The sequence below is a fragment of the Lissotriton helveticus genome, chromosome 8, assembly GCF_964261635.1.
Source record: "Lissotriton helveticus chromosome 8, aLisHel1.1, whole genome shotgun sequence".
NCBI lineage: Eukaryota > Metazoa > Chordata > Amphibia > Caudata > Salamandridae > Lissotriton > Lissotriton helveticus.
The window spans coordinates 1689664567-1689677444 of NC_136069.1; the positions used below are offsets into that span (position 1 = coordinate 1689664567).

Genomic DNA, 12878 nt, shown 5'->3' on the forward strand with positions numbered 1-12878 from the left:
TCCACACCACTGGAGTCAAGCTATCCAGGCTGATGAAGGCTGATAGCCAGAAACCGGTCCTTGGATGCTTGATTCTGGTCTGGGAAAGACATGGCTTGGTAGTTTGGACTGGACTGTTCCCATGAGGCACAGGGTCAGAGCTGATTTGCATATAGCCAGTGTCTAACCCAGGGTGGTGTGGAGTGCAAAAAAACGATGGATTTAGGCCCAGATCCTTGTACTGGGGTGAATGTATGACATTGTTCTACATTCTGTCCATCAACTGTGTTTTTTGCAATTTTCAACCCGAGTGGGCTGGGTATGCTCAGACGTGAGTCCCAGGCTCTCCACACCACTGGAGTCAAGCTATCCAGGCTGATGAAGGCTGATAGCCAGAAACCGGTCCTTGGATGCTTGATTCTGGTCTGGGAAAGACATGGCTTGGTAGTTTGGACTGGACTGTTCCCATGAGGCACAGGGTCAGAGCTGATTTGCATATAGCCAGTGTCTAACCCAGGGTGGTGTGGAGTGCAAAAAAACGATGGATTTAGGCCCAGATCCTTGTACTGGGGTGAATGTATGACATTGTTCTACATTCTGTCCATCAACTGTGTTTTTTGCAATTTTCAACCCGAGTGGGCTGGGTATGCTCAGACGTGAGTCCCAGGCTCTCCACACCACTGGAGTCAAGCTATCCAGGCTGATGAAGGCTGATAGCCAGAAACCGGTCCTTGGATGCTTGATTCTGGTCTGGGAAAGACATGGCTTGGTAGTTTGGACTGGACTGTTCCCATGAGGCACAGGGTCAGAGCTGATTTGCATATAGCCAGTGTCTAACCCAGGGTGGTGTGGAGTGCAAAAAAACGATGGATTTAGGCCCAGATCCTTGTACTGGGGTGAATGTATGACATTGTTCTACATTCTGTCCATCAACCGTGTTTTTTGCAATTTTCAACCCGAGTGGGCTGGGTATGCTCAGACGTGAGTCCCAGGCTCTCCACACCACTGGAGTCAAGCTATCCAGGCTGATGAAGGCTGATAGCCAGAAACCGGTCCTTGGATGCTTGATTCTGGTCTGGGAAAGACATGGCTTGGTAGTTTGGACTGGACTGTTCCCATGAGGCACAGGGTCAGAGCTGATTTGCATATAGCCAGTGTCTAACCCAGGGTGGTGTGGAGTGCAAAAAAACGATGGATTTAGGCCCAGATCCTTGTACTGGGGTGAATGTATGACATTGTTCTACATTCTGTCCATCAACTGTGTTTTTTGCAATTTTCAACCCGAGTGGGCTGGGTATGCTCAGACGTGAGTCCCAGGCTCTCCACACCACTGGAGTCAAGCTATCCAGGCTGATGAAGGCTGATAGCCAGAAACCGGTCCTTGGATGCTTGATTCTGGTCTGGGAAAGACATGGCTTGGTAGTTTGGACTGGACTGTTCCCATGAGGCACAGGGTCAGAGCTGATTTGCATATAGCCAGTGTCTAACCCAGGGTGGTGTGGAGTGCAAAAAAACGATGGATTTAGGCCCAGATCCTTGTACTGGGGTGAATGTATGACATTGTTCTACATTCTGTCCATCAACTGTGTTTTTTGCAATTTTCAACCCGAGTGGGCTGGGTATGCTCAGACGTGAGTCCCAGGCTCTCCACACCACTGGAGTCAAGCTATCCAGGCTGATGAAGGCTGATAGCCAGAAACCGGTCCTTGGATGCTTGATTCTGGTCTGGGAAAGACATGGCTTGGTAGTTTGGACTGGACTGTTCCCATGAGGCACAGGGTCAGAGCTGATTTGCATATAGCCAGTGTCTAACCCAGGGTGGTGTGGAGTGCAAAAAAACGATGGATTTAGGCCCAGATCCTTGTACTGGGGTGAATGTATGACATTGTTCTACATTCTGTCCATCAACTGTGTTTTTTGCAATTTTCAACCCGAGTGGGCTGGGTATGCTCAGACGTGAGTCCCAGGCTCTCCACACCACTGGAGTCAAGCTATCCAGGCTGATGAAGGCTGATAGCCAGAAACCGGTCCTTGGATGCTTGATTCTGGTCTGGGAAAGACATGGCTTGGTAGTTTGGACTGGACTGTTCCCATGAGGCACAGGGTCAGAGCTGATTTGCATATAGCCAGTGTCTAACCCAGGGTGGTGTGGAGTGCAAAAAAACGATGGATTTAGGCCCAGATCCTTGTACTGGGGTGAATGTATGACATTGTTCTACATTCTGTCCATCAACTGCGTTTTTTGCAATTTTCAACCCGAGTGGGCTGGGTATGCTCAGACGTGAGTCCCAGGCTCTCCACACCACTGGAGTCAAGCTATCCAGGCTGATGAAGGCTGATAGCCAGAAACCGGTCCTTGGATGCTTGATTCTGGTCTGGGAAAGACATGGCTTGGTAGTTTGGACTGGACTGTTCCCATGAGGCACAGGGTCAGAGCTGATTTGCATATAGCCAGTGTCATCCTTGTACTGGGGTGAATGTATGACATTGTTCTACATTCTGTCCATCAACTGTGTTTTTTGCAATTTTCAACCCGAGTGGGCTGGGTATGCTCAGACGTGAGTCCCAGGCTCTCCACACCACTGGAGTCAAGCTATCCAGGCTGATGAAGGCTGATAGCCAGAAACCGGTCCTTGGATGCTTGATTCTGGTCTGGGAAAGACATGGCTTGGTAGTTTGGACTGGACTGTTCCCATGAGGCACAGGGTCAGAGCTGATTTGCATATAGCCAGTGTCTAACCCAGGGTGGTGTGGAGTGCAAAAAAACGATGGATTTAGGCCCAGATCCTTGTACTGGGGTGAATGTATGACATTGTTCTACATTCTGTCCATCAACTGTGTTTTTTGCAATTTTCAACCCGAGTGGGCTGGGTATGCTCAGACGTGAGTCCCAGGCTCTCCACACCACTGGAGTCAAGCTATCCAGGCTGATGAAGGCTGATAGCCAGAAACCGGTCCTTGGATGCTTGATTCTGGTCTGGGAAAGACATGGCTTGGTAGTTTGGACTGGACTGTTCCCATGAGGCACAGGGTCAGAGCTGATTTGCATATAGCCAGTGTCTAACCCAGGGTGGTGTGGAGTGCAAAAAAACGATGGATTTAGGCCCAGATCCTTGTACTGGGGTGAATGTATGACATTGTTCTACATTCTGTCCATCAACTGTGTTTTTTGCAATTTTCAACCCGAGTGGGCTGGGTATGCTCAGACGTGAGTCCCAGGCTCTCCACACCACTGGAGTCAAGCTATCCAGGCTGATGAAGGCTGATAGCCAGAAACCGGTCCTTGGATGCTTGATTCTGGTCTGGGAAAGACATGGCTTGGTAGTTCGGACTGGACTGTTCCCATGAGGCACAGGGTCAGAGCTGATTTGCATATAGCCAGTGTCTAACCCAGGGTGGTGTGGAGTGCAAAAAAACGATGGATTTAGGCCCAGATCCTTGTACTGGGGTGAATGTATGACATTGTTCTACATTCTGTCCATCAACTGTGTTTTTTGCAATTTTCAACCCGAGTGGGCTGGGTATGCTCAGACGTGAGTCCCAGGCTCTCCACACCACTGGAGTCAAGCTATCCAGGCTGATGAAGGCTGATAGCCAGAAACCGGTCCTTGGATGCTTGATTCTGGTCTGGGAAAGACATGGCTTGGTAGTTTGGACTGGACTGTTCCCATGAGGCACAGGGTCAGAGCTGATTTGCATATAGCCAGTGTCTAACCCAGGGTGGTGTGGAGTGCAAAAAAACGATGGATTTAGGCCCAGATCCTTGTACTGGGGTGAATGTATGACATTGTTCTACATTCTGTCCATCAACTGTGTTTTTTGCAATTTTCAACCCGAGTGGGCTGGGTATGCTCAGACGTGAGTCCCAGGCTCTCCACACCACTGGAGTCAAGCTATCCAGGCTGATGAAGGCTGATAGCCAGAAACCGGTCCTTGGATGCTTGATTCTGGTCTGGGAAAGACATGGCTTGGTAGTTTGGACTGGACTGTTCCCATGAGGCACAGGGTCAGAGCTGATTTGCATATAGCCAGTGTCTAACCCAGGGTGGTGTGGAGTGCAAAAAAACGATGGATTTAGGCCCAGATCCTTGTACTGGGGTGAATGTATGACATTGTTCTACATTCTGTCCATCAACTGTGTTTTTTGCAATTTTCAACCCGAGTGGGCTGGGTATGCTCAGACGTGAGTCCCAGGCTCTCCACACCACTGGAGTCAAGCTATCCAGGCTGATGAAGGCTGATAGCCAGAAACCGGTCCTTGGATGCTTGATTCTGGTCTGGGAAAGACATGGCTTGGTAGTTTGGACTGGACTGTTCCCATGAGGCACAGGGTCAGAGCTGATTTGCATATAGCCAGTGTCTAACCCAGGGTGGTGTGGAGTGCAAAAAAACGATGGATTTAGGCCCAGATCCTTGTACTGGGGTGAATGTATGACATTGTTCTACATTCTGTCCATCAACTGTGTTTTTTGCAATTTTCAACCCGAGTGGGCTGGGTATGCTCAGACGTGAGTCCCAGGCTCTCCACACCACTGGAGTCAAGCTATCCAGGCTGATGAAGGCTGATAGCCAGAAACCGGTCCTTGGATGCTTGATTCTGGTCTGGGAAAGACATGGCTTGGTAGTTTGGACTGGACTGTTCCCATGAGGCACAGGGTCAGAGCTGATTTGCATATAGCCAGTGTCTAACCCAGGGTGGTGTGGAGTGCAAAAAACGATGGATTTAGGCCCAGATCCTTGTACTGGGGTGAATGTATGACATTGTTCTACATTCTGTCCATCAACTGTGTTTTTTGCAAGTTCCAGCTTTATGTCACAGGAAAGAAAAAAAAAGACATTGTCCATGCACTAATTATAACCATGTCCTTTTCCTTGGGGCACCGCAGGAGCTGATCAATAGAATACAATGGGTTCAGAATGTGGCTGTTCGACATGCACTGAATATTCCTAAGCAGAATTCGATTTGGCAGGTAAGCACAACATTGGCTGCTTAAAGGGGTTTGTCCGGTAAGCCAAACCATGTTATGCATTCCTAGAGTGCATAAAGTGAAAGCTGCTGGTAAACAATATTTGATTCTTAATAGGATCCCACGGGGACTGAGATCTAATATAATACCAACCTATGAGGACTTAGAACCCGATTTATATGATATATGGGAGAAGGAGTTAAATAGCAGTTCGCGCAACCTAATACAGATCTTGATCGATAATGCGGACAGGAAGATAGCTAAATTACTAATTGAAATCAACAAATTAGAAGACGAGATTAAGGAAATGAATTTACCTGAACTTACCATCAAGAATTATACTATCCTTGATGATAAACTAAATGATCTTCAGATGGACATCAAGAGAAGAAAGGCACACAAACTTAAACGTGATGAGAAAGATTATAGTATGGGGCGAGTGTACACATTCGCCAAAAGATTTGACTATTTGATCAAGAAAGTTTCTCCTAATACCATGAGTGGCAGCACCCCCGTAATGAGTGATACAGATGCATCCTCTTTAATATCGAGTAGTGAGAATGAAGATGCACCTGAGACAGCCTCGACTGTTAATACGAATAATTTTTTAGAGGAAGTACAGAGATTGAGGAGAGGGAATCGGGACTCAGAATTGAGGAATCGAGAGTCCACTGTAAAAAGACAAGGAGAGGTAGCAGGGGCGGCAGGGGATCCGGGCGCAAGAATAAGAACTCTCAGATCTTGGAAACAATAATGGAAAATGATGATACTACAGCATGTAACATAGAGGTGATCAATCTATCTTCTTATGATTTGTCTGATAACATGTTATCTGTACTCAAAAAAGGTTTGGGTTTTTGTCCTGCAACTCGTATGGATTGGTGTATGGCCAAAATAGATCTGTTTAGATTTACTAGAACTCTGAAGTTAAAGAAGTTCTTTACATCTGTGTCAGAGAAAGATAAACAATCCTCTAATAAAGTACTCAGTGAACTGACTATACAAGAACTGAAAGATACTCAACTTCTTTTATCACTAACTGAGAGGGAGGATGACCCTGTAACCATGCTTAAACTGATGGAAGACTTAGAAATCACCAGATTTCAGAGGGAGGGAAGTGGACTCAAAGCGAAGTCCAAGTGGACTCCACAACTTATACCAGGTAATACCATAGATGTGTTTTTCAAAATGGTCAGTACTGAAATCGATAGAGAAATTGATACATCTCGCAGATTGGGTATGAGAGGGTTTCAGCATAATCTGACCTTTGGTGAAAGAGAGGCATTACAAGAACTTATCAATAACAAATCTATTACTATACGCAGTGCCGACAAAGGTGGTAATGTTGTGGTACTAAATACTTTAGATTATAACAATGAAGTCTACTCCCAGCTCAACAACACTGTTTACTATGAAAAACTTACTACCAATCCATTACCAGAACTCATCATCAAGATTAATGGGGAGATTAAGATATGGTATGACTTAGCACTCTTGGATCACGATGAATTCCTTTACCTGACTTTGAGTAGTCCCAAGGCACCTTGTCTGTATACTCTTCCGAAGGTCCACAAATGCCGGGACAGTCCGCCAGGGCGGCCGATTGTCTCCGGCATAGGTGGTCCGACTGAAAGATTATCTGAATTTATAGACTGCTTTCTGAGACAGTATGTATACAACCTTCCGTCCTTTATTGAGGACACAAAGCATGTTCTGAACTTACTTGAAGATATAATTTGGGATGATGGCATGTTGTTAGTTACACTAGACGTGGTATCATTATATACTATCATTGATCATAGTCTAGGTATACGTGCTCTGGACCACTTTCTTAGCCAACGACCTGCTGAAATGTATGACCATACTCAAATGCTACTGCGAATGACAGAATTAGTCTTAGACAATAATGTGTTTATGTTTGACGGAAAGTGGTTCAGACAGCTCCTTGGGACCGCGATGGGTTCACGATTCGCTCCGTCTTTCGCCAACCTGTTTATGGGTTGGTTCGAGGCGGAGCGAATCTGGGGCCCAGCGGGAAGTGAGTGGACCCAATATATACATTATTGGGGACGCTTCATTGACGACTGCCTGTTGATATGGACAGGCTCGGTTGACTTGCTGAAAGGTTTCTTTGAATACCTTAATGACAATGTATATAATTTGAAATTTACTACGTCCTATGATAAAAAGAGCATAACTTTCTTGGACGTTGAGTTATTCGTTGAGGGTGACAGAATTAAGAGTAGGATGTTTAGGAAACCGACGAGCTGCAATGCAATTCTTCATGCACAGAGCAGTCATCCTAGTTGTCAGAAAAGAACCATACCCTATGGTGAATTTATTAGGGCTCGTCGCAACTGTGTGAATGACAATGATTTTGAGAGCAATCTGTTGGACATGTCAAATAGATTTCGTAACAGAGGTTACAATGAGGAGACAATCAGATTAGCTGTATCTAAAGCAAGAAAAATTACAAGAGAATCCACCCTGAAGAGACACAATAAGGATGGTAAAATTGGTGATCAGAAAGTGAGACTAATTACGAATTATGGCGTAGACAGCTCTAAACTATTCACAATTTTGCAGAAACACTGGCACCTTCTTACAATGGATAATGATTTAAAACCACATTTGTTTGACAGACCAAGCCTAACCTTTAGGAGAGGTATCACTTTGAGGAATTTATTAAGCCCAAGCTACCCCAACAAATTGAACAAAACTGATTGGCTCAATAGTTTCAAAGGGTTTTATAAATGTGGCCGATGTGTGTCCTGTAGATGGGCCAAAAAGAAGGTGTTAACCTTTGAATATAACAATTCTGGTACATATACAATTGGGATGTTTATGAACTGTGACACCACATTTGTGGTTTATGTGATATCGTGCTTCTGTGGGATGATTTATGTAGGGAGCACCATCAGAAGACTTAGGGACAGAATTGCAGAACATTTTAGAGCTTTAAAAAATGGTGATACACGCTATCCGATTGCATCCCATCTAGTACAGAATTTTGCAAATAAAGATCAGCATTGTTTTACATATCATGGTATAGATCACATTAAAGCAGACCCACGTGGTGGGAACAGACTTTTGCAGTTGAGAAGACGTGAAGTTCAATGGCTGATCAAATTGAAAGCTGTAGAATGCGGTCTTAACGTGGATCATGAATTTGAATTCTACCTGGGTAATTAATTTTAGTATTATGTACATTTCACAATATGAATGAAGAGCTGGAACATGTCCTTTGACATGTCATGTTGTTGTTGTGTCGCCTCAAAGACATACTCAATATCCGATGTGTACATTATATTACATAGTACTGTTGAGATGCTCTATTGTAAATTTGATCAAAATTTATAGCGCTAAGGACACCTATCTTTCAGCTACCTCTCACCTTGTGTTGGTAATTTGTGACTTTGATATGAGACATTATGGTTCGTGTAACTCACATGTAACGTGGACCGCTTGGTTATCGCATTGCAATAAATACTTGTGCATTAGAATACTACTGGGATATAGATATACTAATAATTTGGACTGGAATTTTACAATTATAGCTCTAGATATTCAGACAAACAGCTAGAGAATTTGTGAGAATATGAATATAATTAATCGAATTTGGCACTTCCAGCACATTTATTTGAAATGCATCATAAATAACAATTCATAGATAGAATATGGCACGTAAATATATACTTGATTACTTCGATTTATTGGATATGGTGCCCTGGCCAAAGCAATGTAGACAAATGATTGTGTGTTTTTTTCATAAGGACCTCACCATTCGTAGATGGCGCCCGCAACACTGGTGCGTTTTACGCGCTTTTGGTTACTTACATGAAGTCTTTATATGTTGGCGCAATTAGTTTATTTAGCCGCCAAGGCTCAAAGATAATTTCGTATTAGTATTATATATCACTATACTAGTGAAATGTCCCAATTAGGGTCTGAGTATAGTCAGGTAACGAGAAGTCGATATATTATATAGGGCAGTAAACACCACTACAAGATGGCGCCCGTAGTAATGATGCTTTACACGAGGTTAACTTGTCTATATTAAGCCATTACAAGATGGCGCGCATGCAGTACGCCACGAACTACGCGAGTCGGGAGATACTGAAGGGTAAGTCTTAGACTGGTGGGACTATTATGAGAGATAGCATTAACAGATATATTTATAATTGTATGGTTTGACTTACAGATACGTACTCGTATGGATTTTGAATTTTGGAGTTTGAGAACTAGGAATATAGAGATATACAGAAGGATTGACAACGTACATTAGGTGAGAATAAGTACTTAACGGGCTATAAGGTGCCAGATACAAATCTATTTATGTAAGCTGGTTTTTCTGATATTCGATAGGAGACTCATTCAATTTATTATATTTTCTATAGATGTGCTCTTACCCCATAAACATGTGTGGAGAATATGACTACTTTTTGAATCTGAATTGAGAACCTTGGATATTGAGATTTGGCTTGACATCGTACATTAGGTGAGGCCATGATCCAATTAAGGGATATAAGGTGCCATGTATCTATCAATACATGAGCTAGATATGCGACTTATTTATTTAATGCATTTTTGTAGAAATGTTCGTACTTCACTACGTTTGAGGAGAATATGATTATTTGAACCTGGACTGAATTAGTCAGTTGCTGATCTGCTCTGACAGAGAACGCCAATATACACTTTTTGGTGAGTTCCTACTGACTTTCTGATGTATGAGACATTATCAACTTTTATACATAGTTGAGGAGTTATATTATTACTATGGACTTTTTTGTAGGGTGAGATATATATTTATACCTACATTGAAAATTACTGCTTAACGCAGGCGGAATATTGGATCAATTGTGACAGTCTCTGATTGGATCACGTGTGGTTACACAGAGTTAAGGGTGAGTGTATTATCTCATTTATAGATATTATGCAATGCCATATCCGGCTAACCATGTATCATGTGGTGAACACAAACCATTCATTAGAATGAATTAATTTAAATAGTTAATGCATATATATATTTTTTATGAATACAGAATCACGAATTTGGCGATTGTTTCTTCTTTATCATTCACATTGATATAGCTGTGAATTTGCCTTTGGTTTGAGGGTGTTTCCCCTTTATTTATTTTGACTGCTTCTTGTGGAAGCAAATGTTGACAACGTATATGATACTGTACTTAGAATTAATTGTAACTGTTTTGGGTTGCAGCCCTGAGGAAGTCATTGTCTTACAGACAGACGAAACACGTGTTGGCTGCGCATTTGAATAAATTGGAACTGTTCAGAACATTTCAAGACAATTTACCTATTTGGATTGAAGATTTGATGATATTGATGATTGATGATCACTACTGATAAAGACATTGATTGCTGAGTGCTCGGAGGATTACCTTTACATTGACTTTGGTCTCTTCAGAGGTTGTGGTAACCAATCTCTACTCTCTTCCTGAGCACCAACCGTACAGTTACTATTGTTATAGACTTGATACCTATACTCTGCTGTGCGCTCCTACAAACCGTTACCATTTGCTATTGTTGCATAAAGTGAAAGCTGCTGGTAAAGTCTTCTCAACTCTGGCTCCCATTCTGTGGAATTCATTTCCAGAAGTTCCTCAGAGTCCGCTTTCAAGGCTCTTCCGAAGACTCACCTTTTCAAAGGAGTGTAAGTCAGGCTTCCCCTTCCCTTTTAAATATTCACAAGTCAAGTTTACCAAGACTTTTCAGCCTATACAGAGTGCCTATATTTCTTTATTTTGTACAAAGGTACAAAGGGTTTTAGCATTTGCAAACCCTTCCAATCACCAAATCAGAGAGTTTTTTTAATGCAAAAACCTTTTTTCGTATGTAACACGTTTTCCAAATCCCTAAAATATGTTTAGAAATGGATTATGATTCAGTATTTGGGAAGGGATGTGTTTTGGGTTTCCCTTCCACATACTGAGTTGGTACTAGATGTATGTAGAAAAGTGTAACTTTGTCACTGATTCAGTTTTAATCACCATAGTTCATTTTTGACCTTGTTTTTACTTACCGGACAAGCAATGGGCAAATCGGGACTTCTTTTGAGATTGAAAAAACTCCTGTATCACCATAGTTGGATGTGAAATAGATGCCGGACACATTGATCACTTGGTTTCCAGGAAATTCAAAGCAGACTTTTTCTGTGCCGTGTGTGTAGGACCAATTCCAGGCTTGACCTGCGATGAGGAGACCACCTCCGTTCTTCACGAATGCAATAAGCTGTTTCTTCTGATTGGCATTATAAGCATCCATGCAATACACGCCAAAGGATTCCAGAAACCCACCAGTGGAGTGCACCTTGATGCCATGATCAGAGAACATCTTCACCAGGGAGTCAAAGGTAGACTGAACACCAACCAGAGCATCTGCTGAGGGTTTCAGCCAATGGACAGCATTGAGCAGGAGCTTTGAGAACTTTGGACTATAGAGGTATCCCTCATGAGCAATGGCTACGATCCGACCCTTCCCGTAGTGAGAAGCTGCGACGAGTACTTGGCCAGAGGTACTCACGATCAGAGGGAAGGCTTTATCCCCGATCAGGAGCAAGTCACATGGAACAGAACTTCCTGTAAAGTCCAAAGTGTCAACACCTTGAGTCAAGGCTTTGTAAGATTCTCTGAGGGTCATTTCAAAGTGGTTCTTGTTCCTGAAAATATATAAACAAAAAACAGATTTAATAGTATTCAACTTTAAATACCACAAATGTGTTGTTCTTTGGCTGAACACACTATCAATGGAAGAATATGTTTGAATATATTCCTCTCCCTTTTGTAAAAGCAAATGTGTACCTGCTGAGGGAACATTAACAACCTCTGTTTCTGTGGTAACTCTGCAGTGAAATTTTCTGATAACACCAACTTCAGCTCTGAGGGATGTTTAGGAACATTTGTTTCTTCAGTACTCTGTCTCTCACACGGATATGTCCTACCTTGTTTTAACTCACAACAACCTCAATGCCATTAAGGATGCCACTGTACCCCAAGCATGTCACCTTCTCTGTACCCAGATGCTTGCAGTTTGTCAATCTTTCACTAATGGTCCACCAGCTGCCACTGGCAGGGTAGGGGAAGGGATTCCACTTTAGCAAGAACCCAGGGGTGCTACATGTGATGATATAGCAAAGACCCCAGGCTCTTGCTTTTGATGAGTACCGGCTCAGTCTGATGGCATGTTTGCAATGGTCTGCTCACCTTAGAGGAGGATCTCAGTCTATCACTGCACATGCATGTTCAGAAGACCTCAGATTCCCAACACCAGGCAGACCTCAGCCTAGAGACACGCAGCCAGGAAATGGCTATTAGGGACTACCAGACCAGAGGTGCTCCTGCAACATAAGTGGCCAGTGCAATTTCCATGAGGAAACCTCAGATGAGAGGTCTTAAAAGCACCCAGGAGATATAAGGATACCAAATTAAGCAGATGATTAAACAAATGAAAGGTTGTGCCTCCACTGCACCACTCCATTCATACATTTAGACCCAAATGACTAGGATCCTGGAGGAGACCTCGAATGTGTACCCTAAAAGGAGCCCCTATCCTCTGGGATGGCAGCAATGATTTTAGTGACCTTTCCATTTCCAATCTATTGCACTCCTATCTATGCAACTGTATCCAGGCCCAGGAGAAGAAGGCAGGGTCACTATTCATATGCCCTGGACTCCCTGTAATCTCTTGACTATTACTAGACAATTCCATGAAGTCTGACAGAACCGCCAGATGTTTATGGAAGAACTGGAAACTCTTTTTGAATATTATGACTCTAATGAAGCCAGTGTGAATCAATTGTGTGTTATTGTGCATAGGAAAATGCCTCTTTTTGCATTGTTACCCCCTAATTTTTTACCAGATACCTGATGCAAACTTGACTGAGTGTGCCCTGGGTCCCTGCCAATCAGGCTCTCA

The 12878-nt window shown here is 43.2% G+C and overlaps 1 protein-coding gene across 1 annotated transcript in view; it reads right to left on the reverse strand.

Moving 5' to 3' along the window:
• Nucleotides 1-12878, reverse strand: part of LOC144772139 (TRPM8 channel-associated factor homolog) — a 225455-nt gene that overhangs the window by 184801 nt on the left and 27776 nt on the right. The window contains exon 2 of the mRNA XM_078656294.1: nucleotides 10987-11622. Coding sequence (XP_078512420.1) covers nucleotides 10987-11603 — 617 coding nt within the window. The 5' untranslated portion in view covers nucleotides 11604-11622. The remainder of the gene's footprint in view (nucleotides 1-10986; nucleotides 11623-12878) is intronic.